Source organism: Bos indicus x Bos taurus, chromosome 1 (genome assembly GCF_003369695.1).
Source record: "Bos indicus x Bos taurus breed Angus x Brahman F1 hybrid chromosome 1, Bos_hybrid_MaternalHap_v2.0, whole genome shotgun sequence".
In the NCBI taxonomy this organism is placed as follows: domain Eukaryota; kingdom Metazoa; phylum Chordata; class Mammalia; order Artiodactyla; family Bovidae; genus Bos; species Bos indicus x Bos taurus.
The window spans coordinates 20,981,906-21,001,713 of NC_040076.1; the positions used below are offsets into that span (position 1 = coordinate 20,981,906).

General features: G+C 33.8%; 1 protein-coding gene across 7 annotated transcripts in view; it reads right to left on the reverse strand.

Moving 5' to 3' along the window:
• The window catches only part of USP25 (ubiquitin specific peptidase 25), a 166,912-nt gene that overhangs the window by 32,593 nt on the left and 114,511 nt on the right, over nt 1-19,808 (reverse strand). For 3 of the 7 annotated variants that reach the window (XM_027547143.1, XM_027547062.1, XM_027547500.1), the window contains 3 exons: nt 18,065-18,204; nt 13,036-13,149; nt 10,691-10,786 (listed from right to left, as the gene is read on the reverse strand). In XM_027547143.1, coding sequence (XP_027402944.1) covers nt 10,691-10,786; nt 13,036-13,149; nt 18,065-18,204 — 350 coding nt within the window. The remainder of the gene's footprint in view (nt 1-10,690; nt 10,787-13,035; nt 13,150-18,064; nt 18,205-19,808) is intronic. The other 4 variants (XM_027547320.1, XM_027547232.1, XM_027547591.1 and 1 more) reach the window with 2 other exon arrangements.

Sequence of the window (19,808 nt, forward strand, 5' to 3'; positions counted from 1 at the left end):
GATGTGAGAGTTGGACTGTGAAGAAAGCTGAGCGCCAAAGAATTGAAGCTTTTGAATTGTGGTGTTGCAGAAGACTCTTGAGAGTCCCTTGGAGTGCAAGGAGATCCAACCAGTCCATCCTAAAGGAGATCAGTCCTGGGTGTTCACTGGAAGGACTGATGCTAAAGCTGAAACTCCAATACTTTGGCCACCTCATGCGAAGAGGTGACTCATTGGAAAAGACTCTGATGCTGGGAGGGATTGGGGGCAGGAGGAGAAGGGGACGACAGAGGATGAGATGGCTGGATGGCATCACCGACTTGATGGACATGAATTTGAGTGAACTCCGGGAGTTGGTGATGGACAAGGAGGCCTGGTGTGCTGCAATTCATGGGGTCATAAAGAGTCGGACAAGACTGAGTGACTAAACTGAAACTGAGAAGAATTAAAGAATAATTATACAAATAACACTGTTACTTAAATTTAAAATACTCTAGAAGGACTCAATAGCAGAATATCTGAAGCAGAACGAATTAGTGAGCTGGAAGATAAAATGGTAGAAATAACTTCTGAAGAGCAGAATAAAGTAAAAAGAATGAAAAGAACTGAGGATAGTCTCAGAGACCTCTGGGACAATATCAAACGCACCAACATTCAAATTGTAGGGGTCCCAGAAGAAGAAGAGAAAAAGAAAGGGTATGAGAAAAATTTTGAATAAGATTATAGTTGAAAATTTCCCCAACATGGAAAAGGAAATAGTCAATCAAGTCCAAGAGGCGAAAGAGCCCCATACAGTATAAACCCACAGAGAAACACACCAAGACACATATTAATCAAACTAACAAAGACTAAACACAAAGAAAGAATATTAAAAGCAGCAAGGGAGAAGCAACAACTAACATACAAGGGAAACTCCGTACGCTTAGCAGCTGATCTTTCAGAAAAAACTCTGTAGGCCAGAAGGGAATGGCAGGATGTATTTAAAGTACTGAAAGGGAAAAATCTACAACCAAGATTACTGTACCTGGCAAGGATCTCATTCAAAATTGATGGAGAAATGAAAAGCTTTTCAGACAAGCAGAAATTAAGAGAATTCAGTACCACCAAGCCATCTTTACAACAAATGTTAAAGGGACTAATATAGTCAAGAAATACAAGAGAAGAAAAAGATCTACAAAGTCAACCCCAAACAAATAAGAAAATGGTAATAGGAACATATACATCAATAATTACTTTAAATGTAAATGGATTAAATGCTCCAACCAAAAGACACAGACTGGCTGAATGGATACAAAAACAAGACCCATATACATGCTGTCTACAAGAAACCCACTTCAGATCTAAAGACAAAAAGTGGGAGGATGGAAAACTACATTCCATGCAAATAGGAAGCAAAAGAAAGCTGGAGTAGCAATCCTCATAGCAGACAAAATAGATCTTAAAGAATATTACAAGAGATAAGGAAGGACACTACATAATCATCAAGGGACCAATCCAAGAAGACATAACAATTGTAAATATATATGCACACAACATAGGAGCACCTCAATACATAAGACAAACACTAACAGATATAAAAGGAGAAACTGACAGTAACACAATAACAGTTGGAGACTTTAACACCCCACTCACACCAATGGACAGATCATCAAAACAGAAAATTAACAAGAAAACACAAGTTTTAAATGATACATTAGATGAGATGGATCTCATTGATATTTTCAGGACATTCCATCCAAATGTAGAAGAATACACCTCTTCTCAAGTGCACATGGAACAATCTCCAGGACAGACCACATATTGGGTCACAAATCAAATTTTAAAGAATTGAAATCGTATCAGGCATCTTCTCTGACCACAACACTATGAGACTAGATATCAACTACCAGAAAAAAACTGTAAGAAACACAAGCACATGGAGATTAAACAACGCATTTCTAAATAACCAACAGATTACTGAAGAAATCAAAAGGGAAATCAGAAAATTTCTAGAAGCAAATGACAATGAAAACACAACAACCCCAAACCTATGGGGTACAGCAAAAGCGGTCCTAAGAGGGAAGTTTATAGCAATACAATCCTACCTCAAGTAGTAAGAAAAAATTCGAACAGACAACCTAACTTTATACCTAAAACAACTGGAAAAAGAAGAACAAAAAACCCCAAGATTAACAGAAGGAAAGAAATCATAAAGATCCAAGCAGAAATAAATGAAAAAGAAATGAAAGAAACAATAGTAAAATTAATAAAACTAAAGGTTGGTTCTTTGAGAAGATAAACAAAATTGACAAACCTTTACCCAGACTCATCAAGAAAAAAAGAGAGAAGAATCAAATCAACAAAATTAGAAATGTAAAAGGAGAGGTTAAACAGACAATGCAGAAATATAAAGGATTATAAAAGACTATTATGAACAACTATATGGCAATAAAATGGATAGCCTGGAAGGAATGGACAGATTCTTAGAAAAGTTCAGTCTTCCAAGACTGAACCAGGAAGAAATAGAAATTATGTACAACCCAATTACAAGCACTGAAATGGAAGCTGTGATCAAAAATCTCCCAAAAAACAAAAGCCCAGGGCCAGATGGCTTCATAGGAGAATTCTATCAAACACTTAGAGAAGAGCTAATACCTATCCTTCTAAAACTCTTTCAAAAAACTGCAGAGGAAGGAATATTTCCAAACTAATTCTATGAGGCCACCATCACCCTGACACCAAAACCAGACAAAGACAACACAAAAAAAGAAAACTACAGGCCAACATCACTGATGAACATAGATGCAAAAATCCTCAACAAAATTTTAGCAAACTGAATTCAGTGACACATCAAAAAGCTCCCACACCAATGATTAAGCTGGGTTTATTCCAGGGATGCAAGGATTCTTCAATATACACAAATCAATCAATGTGATACACCATATTAACAAACTGAAAGATCAAAACCATATGATAATCTCAATAAATGCAGAAAAAGCCTTTGACAAAATTCAGCACCCATTTATGATGAAAACTCAAAAAAATGGGCACAGAAGGAACCTACCTCAACATAGTAAAGGCTATGTATGGTAAGCCTACAGCAAACATTACTCTCAATGGTGAAAAACTGAAAACATACCCCCTAAGATCAGGAACAAGACCAGGGTGTCCACTGTCAGCACTATTTTTCAACATAGTTCTGGAAGTCCTAGCTATATCAATCAGAGAAGAAAAAGAAATAAAAGGAATCCATATCAGGAAAGAAAAAGCAAACCTCTCACTATTTGCAGATGACATGATTCTGTACACAGAAAACCCTAAAGATAGTATCAGAAAATTACTAGAGCTAATCAGTGAATTTAGCAAAGTTGCAGGATACAAAATCAGTACACAGAAATCACTTGCCTTTCTATATACTAACAATAAAAAATCAGAAAGAGAAGTTAAGGAATCAATCCCACTCACCACTGCAACAAAAAGAATTAAATATCTAGGAATAAACTTACCTAAAAAGACAAAAGAACTGTACACAGAAAATTATAAGGGACTGATGAAAGAAATCAAAGATGACATAAACATATGGAGAGATATTCCATGTTCCTGGGTAGGAAGAATCAATACTGTGAAAATGACTATACTACCAAATGCAATCTACAGATTCAATGTGATCCCTATCAAATTACCAATGGCATTTTTCCCAGAACTAGAACAAAAAATTTCACAATTCATATGGAAACACAAAAGATCCTGAACAGCCAAAGCAGTCTTGAGAAAGAAGAATGGAGCTAGGAGGAATCAACCTTCCTGAATTCAGATTATACTACAAAGTTACCATCATCAAGACAGTATGGTACTGGCACAAAAACAGAAATATAGATCAATGAAACAAGATAGAAAGCCCATAAATAAACCCATGCACCTATGGGTACCTTATGTTTGACAAAGGAGGCAAGAATATACAATGGGGCAAGGACAGCCTCTCCAATAAATGGGGCTGGGAAAACTGGAGAGCTACATGTAAAAGAATGAAATTAGAACACTATCTAACACCATACACAAAAATAAACTCAAAATGGATTAAAGACCTAAATGTAAGACCAGAAACTATAAAACTCTTAGAGGAAAACATAGGCAGAACACTCAAAAACATATCAAAGCAAGATCCTCTATGACCCACCTCCTAGAGTAATGGAAATATAAACAAAAGTGAAGAAGTGGGACCTGATTAAACTTAAAAGCTTTTGCGCAGCAAAGGAAACTATAAGCAATGTGAAAAGACAACCCTCAGCAAATGAAACAACTGACAAAGGATTAATTTCCAAAATATAGAAGCAGCTCATATAACTCAATGCCTGAAAAACAAACAACCCAATCAAAAAGTGGGAAAAAGACCTAAACAGATATTTCTCCAAAGAAGACCACAAATGGCTAACAAACACATGAAAAGATGCTCAATGTTGCTCATTTTTAGAGAAATGCAAATAAAAACCATAATGAGATATCACCACACAACCGGTCAGAATGGCCATCATCAAAAAATCTACAAACAATAAAAGCTGGAGAGGGTGTGGAGAAAAGGGAACGCTCTTGCTCTGTTGGTGGGAATGTAAATTGATACAGCCACTATGGAAGACACTATGGAGATTCCTTAAAAAACTAGGAATAAAACCACCATATGACCCAGCAATTTTACTCCTAGGCATACACCCTAGGAAACCAAAATGGAAAAAGACACATGTATCCCATTGTTCACTGCAGCATTATTTACAATAGCTAGAACATGGAAGCAACCTAGATGCCCACTGACAGATGACTGGATAAAAAAGTTGCAGTACATATACACAGATGGAATATTACTCAGCATTTGAGTCAGTTCTGATGAGGCGGATGAACCTAGAACCTATTATACTGAGTGAAGTGAGTCAGAGAGAGAAAGATAAATATTGTATTCTAATGCACATATACAGAATCTAAAAAATTGGTACTGAAGAATTTATTTACAGGGCATTAATGGAGAAACAGACATAGAGAATAGATTCATGGACATGGGGAGAGGGGAGGAGAGGGTAAGATGTATGAAAACAGAAATGTGGAAGCTTACATTACCATATGTAAAATAGATAGCCAAGGGGAATTTGCTGTATGGCTCAGGAAACTCAAACGGGGCTCTGTATGAACTTAGAGGGTTGGGATGAGGAGGGAGATGGGAGGGAGGTTCAAACGAGAAGGGATATATGTATAACTATGGCTGATTCATGTTGAGGTTTGACAGAAAACAACAAAATTCTGTAAAGCAATTATCCTTCAATAAAAAAAGAAAAAGATAAAAAGTGAGAGAGAAATGTTTACATTCTATGTTTTGATATATGTGTATTTTACTAGTTTAAACATCACTTTCTCTAAGAAGTCCTCTTGATAACATTTCTGATTTTCCGTTAAATGTTCTTCCATGTCAAAATGCTACTTTATCATACTGATTATAACTCTAATTAGTATTTACTTTCCCCTAGAAAATAAACTTCATTAAGGCAGAAACTTAGTCCATCATTTCCCTGGCTATATTCACTAGTACGCTGATATAAATACTGTGATATAAGCACATAATAAATACATTTTGAATATGCCCATCAACAGAATGGGACAAAAATAGTGTAGTTATACAATGGAATACCATTAAGAGAATGAACAACTTCTAACTATATCCAATAATACATATGAAGTTCCAAACATATTCTTGAGTAAAAGCAGCCAGACATAATGGACCTACAGTAAAAGACTCCAGGTATATAAAGTTCAACAAGAAAACTTACTTACATTGTTAGAAGTTCAGATAACATATACTTTTGGATAGGGGAAGAGTGTAGTTCACATGAAGGATAAACAAGGGTAGTTTCTGGAGTATTATAATGTTCTATTTCTTGACCTGATAGGTAGTTACATGAATATGTGTACTCTGTGATAATTTACTGAGCTGTAAACTCATGAACTGTGTACTTTTCAGCAAGTTTTATAGTTTAGTAAATATATTTTCATAACTACTTAATAAACAGAGAAGTAATAATAACAGGAATTTAAAAAGAAAAAGCAAACTGATAAAGTTATATCAACTGGGAACAATTGTTATGAGGCAATGAAACAACCAGTAAGGAAAAAAAGTTTCGTAATATAGTAGTGTTATTGCTTCATTAAAATCCTAAGGGCACTTTAATATGTATAAACAAAAAAAAATACATAAAAGAAAATTTAATATATCTGAAATTGAATGAAAAAATAATACTAATCCAATGATTTTAATTATGATATGACCCCTCCCACTCCCACGCCCACACATACACATACAAGTAACTAGTACTTTGAGAATATTATTCCTTTCCTTTCCTTCTGGCTTTTATTTTTTCTTGCTTATCATAGTAGCCTTGTATTGCCTTTCTCTGGATTTTGTTTTTACATGACAGAAACTTCTGTCTTTAAGCCACTATGATTTGGGGACTTTCTGTTAACAGTTGAAACCAATCATAACAAAGTCATCTTGGGAGAAGGACTTACCTAAGTATCTTTTCTCACTTATTTTTTCAGATCTGCCTGCCTATTAACTCTTTAGTATTCGGTTTATAGAGGCAGACCCCCCAATGTGGGAAGGCCTGTGGTTGAAATAGTAACTGTGGCTGACCGGATTGCTAACCCTTCCTAATACAGAAGTTAAGCCTTATCAAGGCCACTTACCCAGTGAGATGTAAGTTTCATTGACCAACTGATCTTTTTATCAGTAACAAAGCTAACATTTTCATCACATGGTTTTTAAAGTAGGAAACATATATAACATTTAAAAATTGTTTTAATTATAATACATAAGGAAATCTATATTTAGAAGTACTTAAATATGCACAGTTGAAAAACATCTTCTCACAGCAAAAAAGCTAATACAAAATAAATCCAACAAAGATTTTTCTTTTGTACTGTGATAGGACAATAAATATTAAAAAAGAAAAAAAAAAAAAAACCTTTACCTTAATTTATCATAAACCAAGCATAAAGAAAGAAAATTAAAACTATACTATATCTGATTTAGGGAACATAGGAAGACAGAAGCAATCGTCATATGTTAGATTATGTGCTATATACATATTTTGTGATTTAACACTGAATGTCAGTAATGATTAGAATAAAATGTCAAGAATGTATAGAACAATTAAACATATCAATTGTTGTAAAAGGAATAAAAAACTCTGTCAAAAGATCTACAGCCAAAAAAAGAGGCCAAGCTAATACGGTTATATTATTGGTGAGTTCTAGTTTACTCTTAAGAACAGTTAATTCTTATGTAAATTACACTAGAGTTAAAGAAAACAGGACAGTAAAGGAATTTAACAAGTATAACTGCAAACCTGGGAAGACAGCCCCTAAATAAAAACATATAGCAATTTTTTATTTAATATAGAATGCAGAAAGCCCAGATAAAATGCTACAGTTAAAGGTAAATAGGGTATTTTTGAATTTATAAAATAAAAACTTATTAAGAACAATGTTTTAAGAAAAATTATAGAAAATTTATAATACCTTTGTTGAAGATGACTTTTTGCATAGCAATGAAACTCCAGAATTCAGAAAAGAGAGGAAAGATAGTATAGATACCACAGTATTTTAAAACTGCTTTATAGAAAAAGTTACCATAGACTAAATTCAAACAGAAATGGCAAATGGGGAAAAAACATATCACATACGTCCAAAGAGAGGGTAATATATAATAAATGAGAGTACATCTATACCATAGAATACTAAATGCAGGTGGTATAGATAATGTGGTAGATATATTGGCTTAAGAATACTTACAATATGTTTCTGAGTTATAAAATATGAATAATTATAATATAATATGAATAGTAAAAGTTAAAAAAATTCTCTATGCATGTCTTTACAAACAAAATAAAAATGTCAGAAAGGCTATACAAATGTTAGAAGTAGTTACAACAGGGCAGCAGGAGAGACAGTTGTTATTAGTTTTATTTGAGACACCACTATTATTGCCGAATGACTGCATTTGTATATGTTATTTTTGTTATTTTAGAACATGTTTTCTCAAATTTTATATTTATCGGCCAGAATTTTTGAAATGCTAATCATTTATCTATACTAAAAATATACATTAATTATAAACATATTCCTATTTTATCTATTTATATATAACATATATTATAAATCTTATATAAATATAATTTATATTACAAATATCATATATATTTATATATTATTTTAATATTATAATTATATATATTTATATATTCCTATATTTATATATATATTGTATATAAATATATATTTTTAGATATAAACATATTCCTATATTATGTATGTATGTAAAACATACATATTCGTCAAGTACAGATAGATGGAAATGTACAGAAATAATAAACTTTAGAGATTTTCTGCTGCATCAGAATCAGCAGGTATATTTAAACACAAATATATGAGATACAGAAAACACACAAAGAACAAGATGCAAAGGCCATCCTAAAAGTGACAGCTAAAGAAGAGCTCAAGATACTAGTTACATATGAAAAAGAGTGGAAAACCAATGCAGACTGGAACAGGTCATAAAGCCCCAGAATAGACTTCTACAAAAAAACCAAAACAGCAACAACAAAAACACACACAAAAGAACTAATGAAGAACAGAGCAAAAAACTAAGCAAACAACAACAAAAGCCAGCTAATTCCAAAGAAAATGACAACTGAGGGGGGAAAAAGTAAAATAATAATGTTTATGACTTAGTTCAACCCTAAGTAGCACGCAAAAAACAGTACAAGCTGAGAATTCTGATTTAATCAAATGACAAAATTCTGTGTGTGGATGTAGGGATAAAAATTGTACATGTTAATGTGTGTATATGGGGCAGGAGAATAAAGAGAGCTTGTCAATCACATCCCATGGTCGGGAATTCAACAGGAAATAGGTAAACTAAGAATCACAAAATCACAGGCATCCTTCTTAAAGATTTAAAACCAGAAGGATTTGATGAAATAATTGAAAAGTGTTATCACTGATTGGGGGTGGGGGGACATGGTGTAATTACTGTTGTTTATGGTACGTATTTTTAGTTGACTCTTTGAAAGTATCCATGTATTAATAAAAGTGAAGCTTCCAGTTCAATATAAAGATACCCAAAGTTGACCAAAAATGACAATGGTAGTGTAAATGACAGATAACTCTTCCACAAAGTAGATGAACACTTTAGAAGACATGTATTTAGTGATTTTTAAGAAAAGAAATGTAGATTACCTGGGGATAAGGGTAGAATTTTTAAACATAAAAGTTGTTTTTCTTTTTTTTTATGGTAAAGTAGTTTTCAAACTCTCTCATGGGATCATAACAGAGTGAACAACTCATCTTGGGACTAGTTTGCCAGAACTTTCATCATTTAGCATCTAAAGTCCTGTATCCCAGGAAATCCTTTGGTCCCAGGCATACCAGGATGCTTGATCACTCTAATTCTAACCAGTTTAAAGTGTTTTCTGATCTAAGTCTACTACTGCCAAGGCCTTTGTTTGTACTATATACTGAAAGAAATACTAAAAAGAAGTTTCATAAAGATGGAGTTGAAAGGTGGTAGAGTATAGAAAAGGGAAATTTTTCAATTGTAAATGTCAAAAAAGGGAATATATAACTTACATGGCTTGCTGACATAAACTATACCTCAATAAAGGTTTTTTTTTTTTTTTTTTTTGGTAAATAAACATTAAAGGGGAAGGAGGAGTGAAAAAAAAAAAGTGATTATTTTTGGTTAACCTAAAGAAAGTTGGGCTTTGCTGATAGCTCAGTTGGTTAAGAATCCACCTGCAATGCAGGAGACCCCCAGGAAGATCTGCTGGAGAAGGGATAGGCTACCCACTCCAGTGTTCTTGGGCTTCCCTTGTAGCTCAGCTGGTAAAGAATCCACCTGCAATGTGGGAGATCTGGGTTCAATCCCTGGGTTGGGAAGATCCCCTGGAGAAGGGAGAGTCTACCCATTCAAATATTCTGGCCTGGAGAATTCCATGGACAGTATAGTCCATGGGGTTGCAAAGAGTTGGACACAAGTAAGTGACTTTCACTAAAGAAAGTGAAAACCAAATGGAGTGTTTTCATCTTTCAAATATGTAAGAACAAATAATACTGTTATCAAATCATTGTTAAGATCTGGTATAAGAGGGAAGAAAGATCTAGTCACAGAATAATGCATCAGCTTGATGGTTGCATGTTTTGAAATAACTAAGATATTAAAATTAATTATGAGGAACATAATTAAGAAACATAAGATAATGAATGATTTTAGAAATAACTAAATGAAGAAAGCAATTTAGTATCAAATGATAATAAAATCAAAGCCATACTGACTAATAATATTACTAGAGAAGAAAAAAAAAATATTACCAGAAGCAAATAACTCAGTTCCTACTTTTGCTCATCAATACCCTGTATTTGCTTCAGATATATATACAATTCAAACTCCTGCTAACAAACCAGAGGTGTACTATTAGGGTAACTTGGGTAAAATGTTTTGCTTTTGTTGAAGTATCTGAATTAAAAAAATAATCAGTCTTAGATTCACATATAAAAGAAACCCCCAGAACATTAGGTGGTCATGGCTAAGATAGGAAAAGAGAAATTACACAGGAAAACAAATTTAATTCAAGGAAATGAAACATTTTAAGAAGTTCACTTAAAAAAGTAAATAAAATAAAAATGTTCATTGTACCTTAAAGAACCCTGCTTCAGGGCCACACCTGTCATACACACTCCGGGATTTACCTATGGCCATGATAATACCTTGCATGTTCGGTGTCATCATGATCTGCCATAAGGGATTTAAAGTAAGAACTTTTGAATGGTTATCATAGAGAGAAGAAAAAAAAAATCACAAAAACAAAATAATTCCTTTACATGCAAGTTGAAAGTTCTTTGTTTTTTACTATAAATCAAACACTGCACTTTTTTTGGGTAGCAAATGTGATCTGATATGCAGGTAAGTATCTCTCAAAATCTGCCATACAGGGCCACAGCTAGCTGGCACGGTGCCTTTGTGCGTAGTGCAAAAAGGCACCCCACCCCATCTGCACTGAAGAATTTTTTAGAAGGCAACACCTTCTTGACAATTTAGAAAAATGTGCTACTCTGTAAGAGAACCATTTAGAAAAATCAATGTTCTTTTTATTTAAAAACATGCTTCTTCTTTAAGGCTTGAGGAGCTCAGCATTAGCTAAATTCCAGCTCCACTCTGCCAGCAGGCCAGGTACCCCTGTTTGTACAACCATACAATCTAAACATCTAAGCAGCAGCCCTGTATCCATATGACTTATTTTTAAGAATTACAAGGCACATGCACTGCTAAACTATCACTCCAATGAATTAAAACACAAACACACACACAAAACACAAAACTCTGCCAATAGCATAAGCACTTGCACAAATGAGTGTTAAATAATTAATCACAATTCTATTTTATAAATGCCAGAAGGCTCACCCTAAAACAAGCACTAAGATGCTTAATCAACAAACTAACATTATAAAAATATTTCTAATACAACATGCCAGTTTCCATAATCTTCAAGTACCACCATCATAGAAATGGTTGAACAGAAAAATGTACTGCTGTTAAGTATTAAATATTTAAGTATTTCATTTTCACAATAGTTTATTTTGTATAATGGATTTGAGCATCTGCAGATTTTGGTATCTGCTGGGGTCAGGGAGGGTCCTGGAACCAATCCCCCCAGATACTGAGGAATGACTGTATTCTTAAGTGTTTATATTTTAAAATATCTGAAAAATGAAAATCTCAAGATACTATGAAGCTATAATATTGGAGCAATCAAGAGACTGCATCCATTACCTCTGATTCACTAAAACTACTGCCCACAGCATATTTTGGATCACACACAGATAGTTGCAATGTATCTAACTATCTGCTTCAGAAAATCCTTCTGATCAGTTGCTAACTCACAAATCTGTTTCTAGGTCTCTTTGCGGCCCATGCTTTCTTACAGTGGCACAGTAATAGTAATGTCTTTATGACACCTCTGATTGTGGTGATTAACTCATGAAAGTGAAGTGACTCATACAAGAGTTTAATTATAATGTTGAAGTCAGTCTGAAAAAAAGTTACTTGGAAAAAAAACTTATATACATTCAGCTTTCATCCATGCCAGTAATAACTAACAAATGTTAGATTTCAGGATCTGTCTTCTCTGTTGTTACTATTCAGAAACAGCTTTACTGGCTTCTTTCAAATATGGAAAAGATGAAAATCGAAGAGTGTTAAGAAAAAAGTGGTAAAGGGGGGAAAAATCTGATGGGATCAAGACAATAGCAATTTTCATCTGGATTCCCAAGAACCGTATGACAGGAAGCAAAAGTGACTCCATAATGTTAGAAAACTAAGTAGATGAAAATTAACAGTGGAGTGATAAGAAGAGGTAAGATGAGGTGCCCAGTGTACAAAACACTGGTAGGTATTTAGCAATGCTGATGAATTATTCCGTTCAGTCGCACAGAGGTTGGGGAAAAAAACAAAACCAACCCCAGTCTGCTATGTTGCAGGCAGTCTCCTGCACTGCAGGCGAATTCTTTACTAACTGACCCTCCAGGGAAACCTATATATTTACTAATATACACCAAATCAGACTGTAGGATCTTCTGGCAGGAAATAGTGGGCAAAGTCTAATAATTGATACTTCGAGCAAAACAGGAAAGGAAAATAAAAATTTTAAGTGCTCAAAAAATTTTTGCTATTTAATTAAACAAACTTAATTAAAACTTACCAACCTGAGAGTAAACAAATTCTGTGTGTGAACAAAGGAATTAACTCTTGCAATACAAAATTTTTCTTTTTGCCAAATTCGTAAGCTTTCTAGCTACATTTTCACTTGAAGTTCGAAGTATTTAATACTGTTAGCAATTGGTAAGGTAATTTCAGACTGTGGGTGGCAAAGCTGTATGTTGCGCGGCCATAGACACAGTGTGAGGGTGCAGCATGCCCGAAGCACTTGCATTTAAACAGCAAAGAACAAGTGGCAGTTGTGCCAAGGGCTACAGTGAAGGTACCTCATCATCATAACCCCCCTCCTTTGACTCAACCATAAATGTCCCTACATGAGGAATCTCCACCTCTACAACTTGCTGGTTAGAAGGTGGCTGGCTTGTGGTATTTTCAGGTTTCTGCAGAAAAAAATCATCAGTGTGAACATTAGAAAAGAGAACAACGGAAGCACTCAGTTTCAGTGCATAGACTCTTGATCCTTTTAAAATACCTGTGTTTGTTTGGTACGAAATAAAACCATCTAAAGCTGAACATCAAAGCAAATGCATTAATTCAGTAATAACACAAGATCTCTAGCTTTTGCTTCGTATCTGAAATATTAAATTAAATTTAATTGTTGTTTTTTTTTTTTTTTCCCTCACAGAGCACCTTGGATTCCAAATTTGTAGAAATAGAGTTAATACTGAAGTTGGATATCCTACTGCTGTTTTTATTGGTGAAAGATTTATTTATTTTTAATTCTAATAATTCTATACAGCCTTTTTTGATATTTTCATCAAAATAAGACCTCCTCCGACCCCAGAATTTTTAAGTTTTCCTTCTGATGATTCTACCTTCTATCCTTTCTAATAACTAATTATATTGCCACTTAATATCCATAATCTATTGTGCCTAACTCACTAGCACCTGGTATATTTATATCATGAGTTCTCAATGAATTCTTGTTTTGGGAAATGCTCCTAGAAAGTGATATCAATTTTTAACAACTCAGATTTGCTTTTTTGTTAAATTCTATGAACTTCACTAAACCAATGGAGTGGAAACCAGTGTAAAGTCCAGAAAGTCCACTCAAAGACACTAATATGGTTCATTCAAAATACTGTTCAGATTTCACAAGGATCCTTTTTTACTGAATAGATGACTACCATTTTCACTATTTATCTACAAACAAATTTCAAAAATACTTAAGGTGCTTGAAAGCAGATTGCTTAAGTAACTTCAAATTGCACCTTTAAAATTTTCCTAAGCAAAAATCAACTTAGTTTTGACACCAAATAAACAGAAAATTTTAATGAAAACGGAGTGGTCTTACTGCAGTTTAAAATATGGGTAAAATTTAAAATGTGAAGATTTTCTGACTTTTTCAAAGTATATATGCAGAAAAAGTTTAATTAAACAATAAAACAAGAACAGCAGCCAAGACTGGCTTATTTTTTAAAAAGAAATGCTATTTTTAACCATGACATTTTCAGGAAAGTTTTCTTTTGCTTTGTTTGAGTCTTTGACAGACGATAAAACCAACCTGCATGGTTGTCATGATCAGGAGAGAGTATTCAGCTAACCCAAAATCTGATAAATTAATTATTGTTCTATAAATGATAGAAATTATAAACATTATACTATTATGCTTCTTGGAATTGCTTATATTTTAATAATCTTAACTCAATATACTAACACATACAGAGGTAAGCTTGGTCCATGATATTTAATTAAATTAAGAGAAAAAAATAATTAAGAGAGAAAATATTGTCCTAGGTTTCGAGTCACAAGAGTGAAATATAAGCAGGTAAACTAGGAAATTTGTCTGGACTTTTGGTGAAAAATTTCTCACAAGCAAACCAATTCAAACCAATAATATATTAATAATAATAAATATAAATTTAAGAAAATATCAACCAGGAAATGCACTCTTTAGAATACTGATCCTTACACAACAACATATTTCCTTTGAAAAAATTAACTGCACTTAGGAAAAATAAATGTTTTATAAACCTTTTCAGTTACCACAAAATAGTTTAAAACAGCATATTATTAATTATTTGGGTGAAAGTTGAAAAAAGGAAGCAGCTTTGGGCACACATTCTGTAGTATTTCTCATCAAGCTTAGATATCTTAAATTACCATAAAATTTTTCATATAAAGAATTTTAGGGTTCATTGAAGTAAAGTACAAGGATATTTAGGAGCTTCCCTAATGGCTCAGCAGTAAAGAATCTGACTGCAATGCAGGAGTCCCAGGAAACATGGGTTCAATCCCTAGATCAGGAAGATCCCCTGGAGGAGGGCACGGCAATCCACTCCAGTATTCTTGCCTGGAGAATTCCATGGACAGGAGCCTGGTGGACTACAGTCCATAGGGTCGCAAAGAGTTGGACACAACTGAAGAGACTGAGCACGCATGCCTAAGGATATCTTTTCCTATTATGGTCACATCCTCTATGAACACCTTAATAAAGGCTGAACTTAAAGGAGGTTAAAAATAAATTACTCAGTTAATAAGTTGCAAAAATAATTAGATCACAAAGATTTTAAGTAACTGCCTGAAATCTATTAAATACCCGATTTGTTAAAAAAAAAAAAAAAAAAAAAGTGGTCCCATAAAAGGGTGATTAGAAAGCTATATATTTTCAACCCCTTTGGATTCCTCAATATGCTCACAGGTTTTAACCTAATAACTCCACTATGGAAATCTAAAGAAATAACCAAAAATATAGAAGTTTCATTTTTAGCAGTCTTTTTAAAATTACATAAAAGTAGAAATAATATATAAGAAGGGAATGAGTAAGTAAACAAGAATTTGATCACTCAATGAATTACTATTAACCCATTAAACATTTCTTACAAAGAATCTGCATCAACGGGAAAGCTATTTAGTGACAGAAATAAAATATAAAATTGTATATACAGTAGTAAATCAACTACAAAAATAAATCACAAATCTGTATATAAAAATAAGAATGAAATAAAACATACTAATTTATTAAGTGATTAACTTTGGGTTGTGGAACTATGTATGATTCTTAAGAGTTTACTTTTTTGAATTTTAAATTTTCTAAAATATTTCATTTAAAATTAGAGACTCTCTTCTAAAAAGCAAGCTGTCTAAACATCTGCAGAGTATCTCTTTATGGCTTCTGTGATTCTAAGCTTCTCAGGAAATTTTTCTTAACGAACGTCAAAACTTTATATACTGTACATTTGTGAAATGGTTAGGATTTAAGTAACAGAAGGAAATAAAGAGCTACTTAAGGTCTACACTATATGCTAGGCACTTAAAAAATGATCTTAATTCATCGTATTATCACCTCCATTTTATGTTTTTAAAAAACTGAGGTTTAGAAAAATTAAGCAACTTACTCAAGTTTGCATAGATTGCAGGAAAAAAAAACTAATATTCGAAATCCAGGACTATTTAGTCCCCAAAGCTAAAGACTCTTTGCAATTTACTTCCTTTGCTGTTATTCAGTCACTAAGTCATGCCTGAGTCTTTGCGACCCCATGGACTGCAGCATGCCCAGGCTTTCTAGTCCTTCACTATCTTACCGAGTTTGCTCAGATTCATGTCTACCATGCCATCTCACCATATCATCCTCTGCTGCCCTTAGTTTCTAAGGCATGCCTTTAAATGAGAAAACCCAGTGATTTTAATGATCCTAAACAACTGGCCATGAGACCAAGAAACACTGGTCATACTCATGATCAACATACTCTTAGACATGGTGCAGGATTTATACAGACAATGGGACCAACTATTGGTTTACTCCAGAAGATAAGCCAAATTGAAAAATATTTATGCTAGCTAATCTATTTTCTCAATGCCATCCTTTTTCAACTAAAGGTGAAGCCATAGGCTGGTACCTTATAAGATAATAACCATATAAATAAACTAACTTTAAATGCTAATTTCTACAAATTTAAACTGTACCTGATTAGCCAAACTAAAAAAAAAAAAAAAACAACCATGATTCTACATTAAGCTAAGTAATGTTTCCACCTTTTTGATATCAGTTAAAAGGATGAAACTTATGAACCATAATGTAGGCACTAACAAATAAAAGTCCTAACTAGCAAATGCCTTAGCAAAATACGTTTTTTATATCAGACAAAATTATTTCTCCCTCGTATTTACTCCTGTGCTTTTTCTTCCTTCCAAAGGTGTCCTCTTCTATCATTCACCCAGATCTACTCAAAGAAGCATTTTTCAGGAAGTGCTTTAGAATGAGCAGTTCCTCAAGTTTTTTATAGTCTCTAGGGTATTTGCAGAATTTGGAATAATAATAAAAAATCTATATTAATACATTGTTTTTTATGGTAAAAAGATATGTAATCAAACTTTTTCAAAAAGGAAACTAAATTAAAAAATAATTTATCAATATCACTTTGTTCAGCAAAATATAATTAAAAGACTATCCTATTAATTGAATATTTTGGTTAATATGGCCTTATAATATTAAAGACCACACTGTAATTAGAGGGTTACTGTTGAGATTAAGTTCAGTAAGTAGAAATTATGTGTTGAAATGTCCTCTTTTCTTTATTTCTCTGGGTGGGCATCTTCAAATCCTAAAATTAGCTACTGTGAAACCTATATTAGAGCTGTTTGTGCTCACTAATATAATAAAAAATATATACCTATAGCAACTGAATGGTCTTATAGTATGAAATCCTCGAAACATCTCTTAGAATATCATATTTACTGAAACATAATACAATACTAATATGTTCAACTTACTGTTATTAAAAGACACAGCTAAATACTTGAAAATTACACTAAAGGAGGTTAATAATGACAATTTGACATAAGGTACTTGAACTATGCATAAACTGTTTTATAATATCATATTTATCCTGTTAATATTACTCGAACCTAGACTATCTAGAATTTTGTTAAACACAGTCCATGGAGAAATGAAAATTATACCCTACATTCCCAACTATCCTAACGTAAGACTAAATACGGAAGGCAGGGTGGGAAGGAGGTAGAGGGGAAAGAAAAATAATGTTAAACTCCGTACTTCCCTTTTGAAGTTCCAAATCAAATGACCAGTTTGGCCTATGATTATAATTTTTCAGGATTATAATTTAACAGGAAGATAAAAACTGTTTTTTTCAAAAGAAGCATTTAAAAAGTTATAGCTGAGGAAATTACAACCTGGCAGTTAGGTGACACCTACAACCACTCATCATGTTCACGGCAGAGTCATCCCTTGGCCAGGTCTCTCCTGACTCCCAGACAGGTCACTCTCCTTACACAGCTAAGAAACCTCGTGAACATGGATGGGTATGCTCAGAGAGCTAAAAGAAAAATTCTTACCGACTGCAAAACTGTTTCAGGACTTTTATCTTCATGCTCATGTGATGCCTTGGTAATTATTCGAATGGTTTCTTCTTTCAAGTGCTTTGAGAAATCACTTCTTGATGGCTGCTCTAGATATTCTGGTTCTCCTGCTTGTGCTTCATGAGAAAAGAATCAGTTGTATATCTAATATAAATCAGTGAGTCTAGACTAAGATGAATTTCTCATTTACTTCTCATTTGAAGTTATACATTAATTTTACTTTATTTACCAAAAGAAAAGAATCAAATCTCAGATAAGTCAAATAATTACTGAAGAAAGAACTCATAGTTTATGCTAAGAAATTTATTGTAAGGTTTTGTTGTTGTTGTTAGGACAAGTATCAAAATCTCACTTTGGGTCATCAGAGCACCGGGTTGAGCTCCCTGTGTTACACGACAGCTTCCTAGCTATCTATTTTACACATGGTAATATATGTTTCAGTGCTACTCTCTCAATTCATCTCACCTTCCTTCCCTGCTGGTCCACTAGCCTGTGTGGGATGGGGATCGGGGTTAGGGGTGGGAGGGAGGTTCAAGAGGGAAGGGAAGTGTGTATACTTATGGCTGATTCACGCTGTTGTACAGCAGAAACCAACACAACATTGTAAAGCAATTATCTTCCAGTTAAAAATAAATTAGAAAATAAAACTGTGAAACCTTAAAAAAAACAAATCTCACTTTAGAAAATCACTAGCATTCTACCAAAGAACAAGGGAGCAGGGGGCTGTACAACAATCCTGGTCTGAGTTTCCACAGAGAGCACAGTAGCTGTTTTTCTGGCCAGAGTATTCTTTTTCATACTTACCTAACAAAATCCTAACCATGAATGAACCCAGCCTTCTATCTTTTCTGAACCTGCTCCTGATAGTTCCAGGACCAATATAAACTCAAGAGTTCAAATACTACTTCTGGGAAGAATTCCTAAAATTATGTCTACTGTCTATGTTCTGAGTTCTAAATCCACAGATGCAACAATGTACTCTGAATGTCCACTGGATATTTAACAGACGAGCCCAATATTTATCCTTATACAACCTATGAGGCTTTATATAATTGGGCCTCTGCCTGTCTCTCCATCACCTTGTGTCCTTTGCTCAAAAAGAAACACATACTAGCCTTTTTTCAGTTTATCCAATACATCAGAGAAGAGGCTAACTGTCCAACTTCTGGATCTTTCCTCATTTTCTTCCCTTTGACTGTTTGGTCAACCTCTCACTCCTCCACCTAATAACTTCTATATATCCTTTTGCTTAAATGCTGTTTCCGCATGGAAGTATTGCTGATGACTCTGCTTCTAGGGGAGGGCTGCTCAGCCTCAGCACTACTGACATTTTAGGTCAGATGATTCTACGGTGTGGAGGGCTTTCCTGTGTACCCAGGCATCTATCTACCCACTAAATACTAGTAGTACTGACCCCCTCTCTCAGTGGTGACAACCAGAAATGTCTCCAGTATTGTCAAATGCCCTCTGAAGGTCAAAACCACTCCCAGACAAGAATTACTGCTCTACAGTAACTTATACTTTCATTTTAATAGCACTTTCCTACAATTATAGCTTCATTACTGTTATTTGTTTCAAGCCTACATTCCCTGCTATACTGTAAGAATCTCAAGAGCAGGGGTGTTATCTCCCTTTTGTATTCCTATTTCTTCCACACCAAGCATATAATAAGCACACAATAATTTAATGAAACAAATGAATTAATAAGCTAATGAAAGGG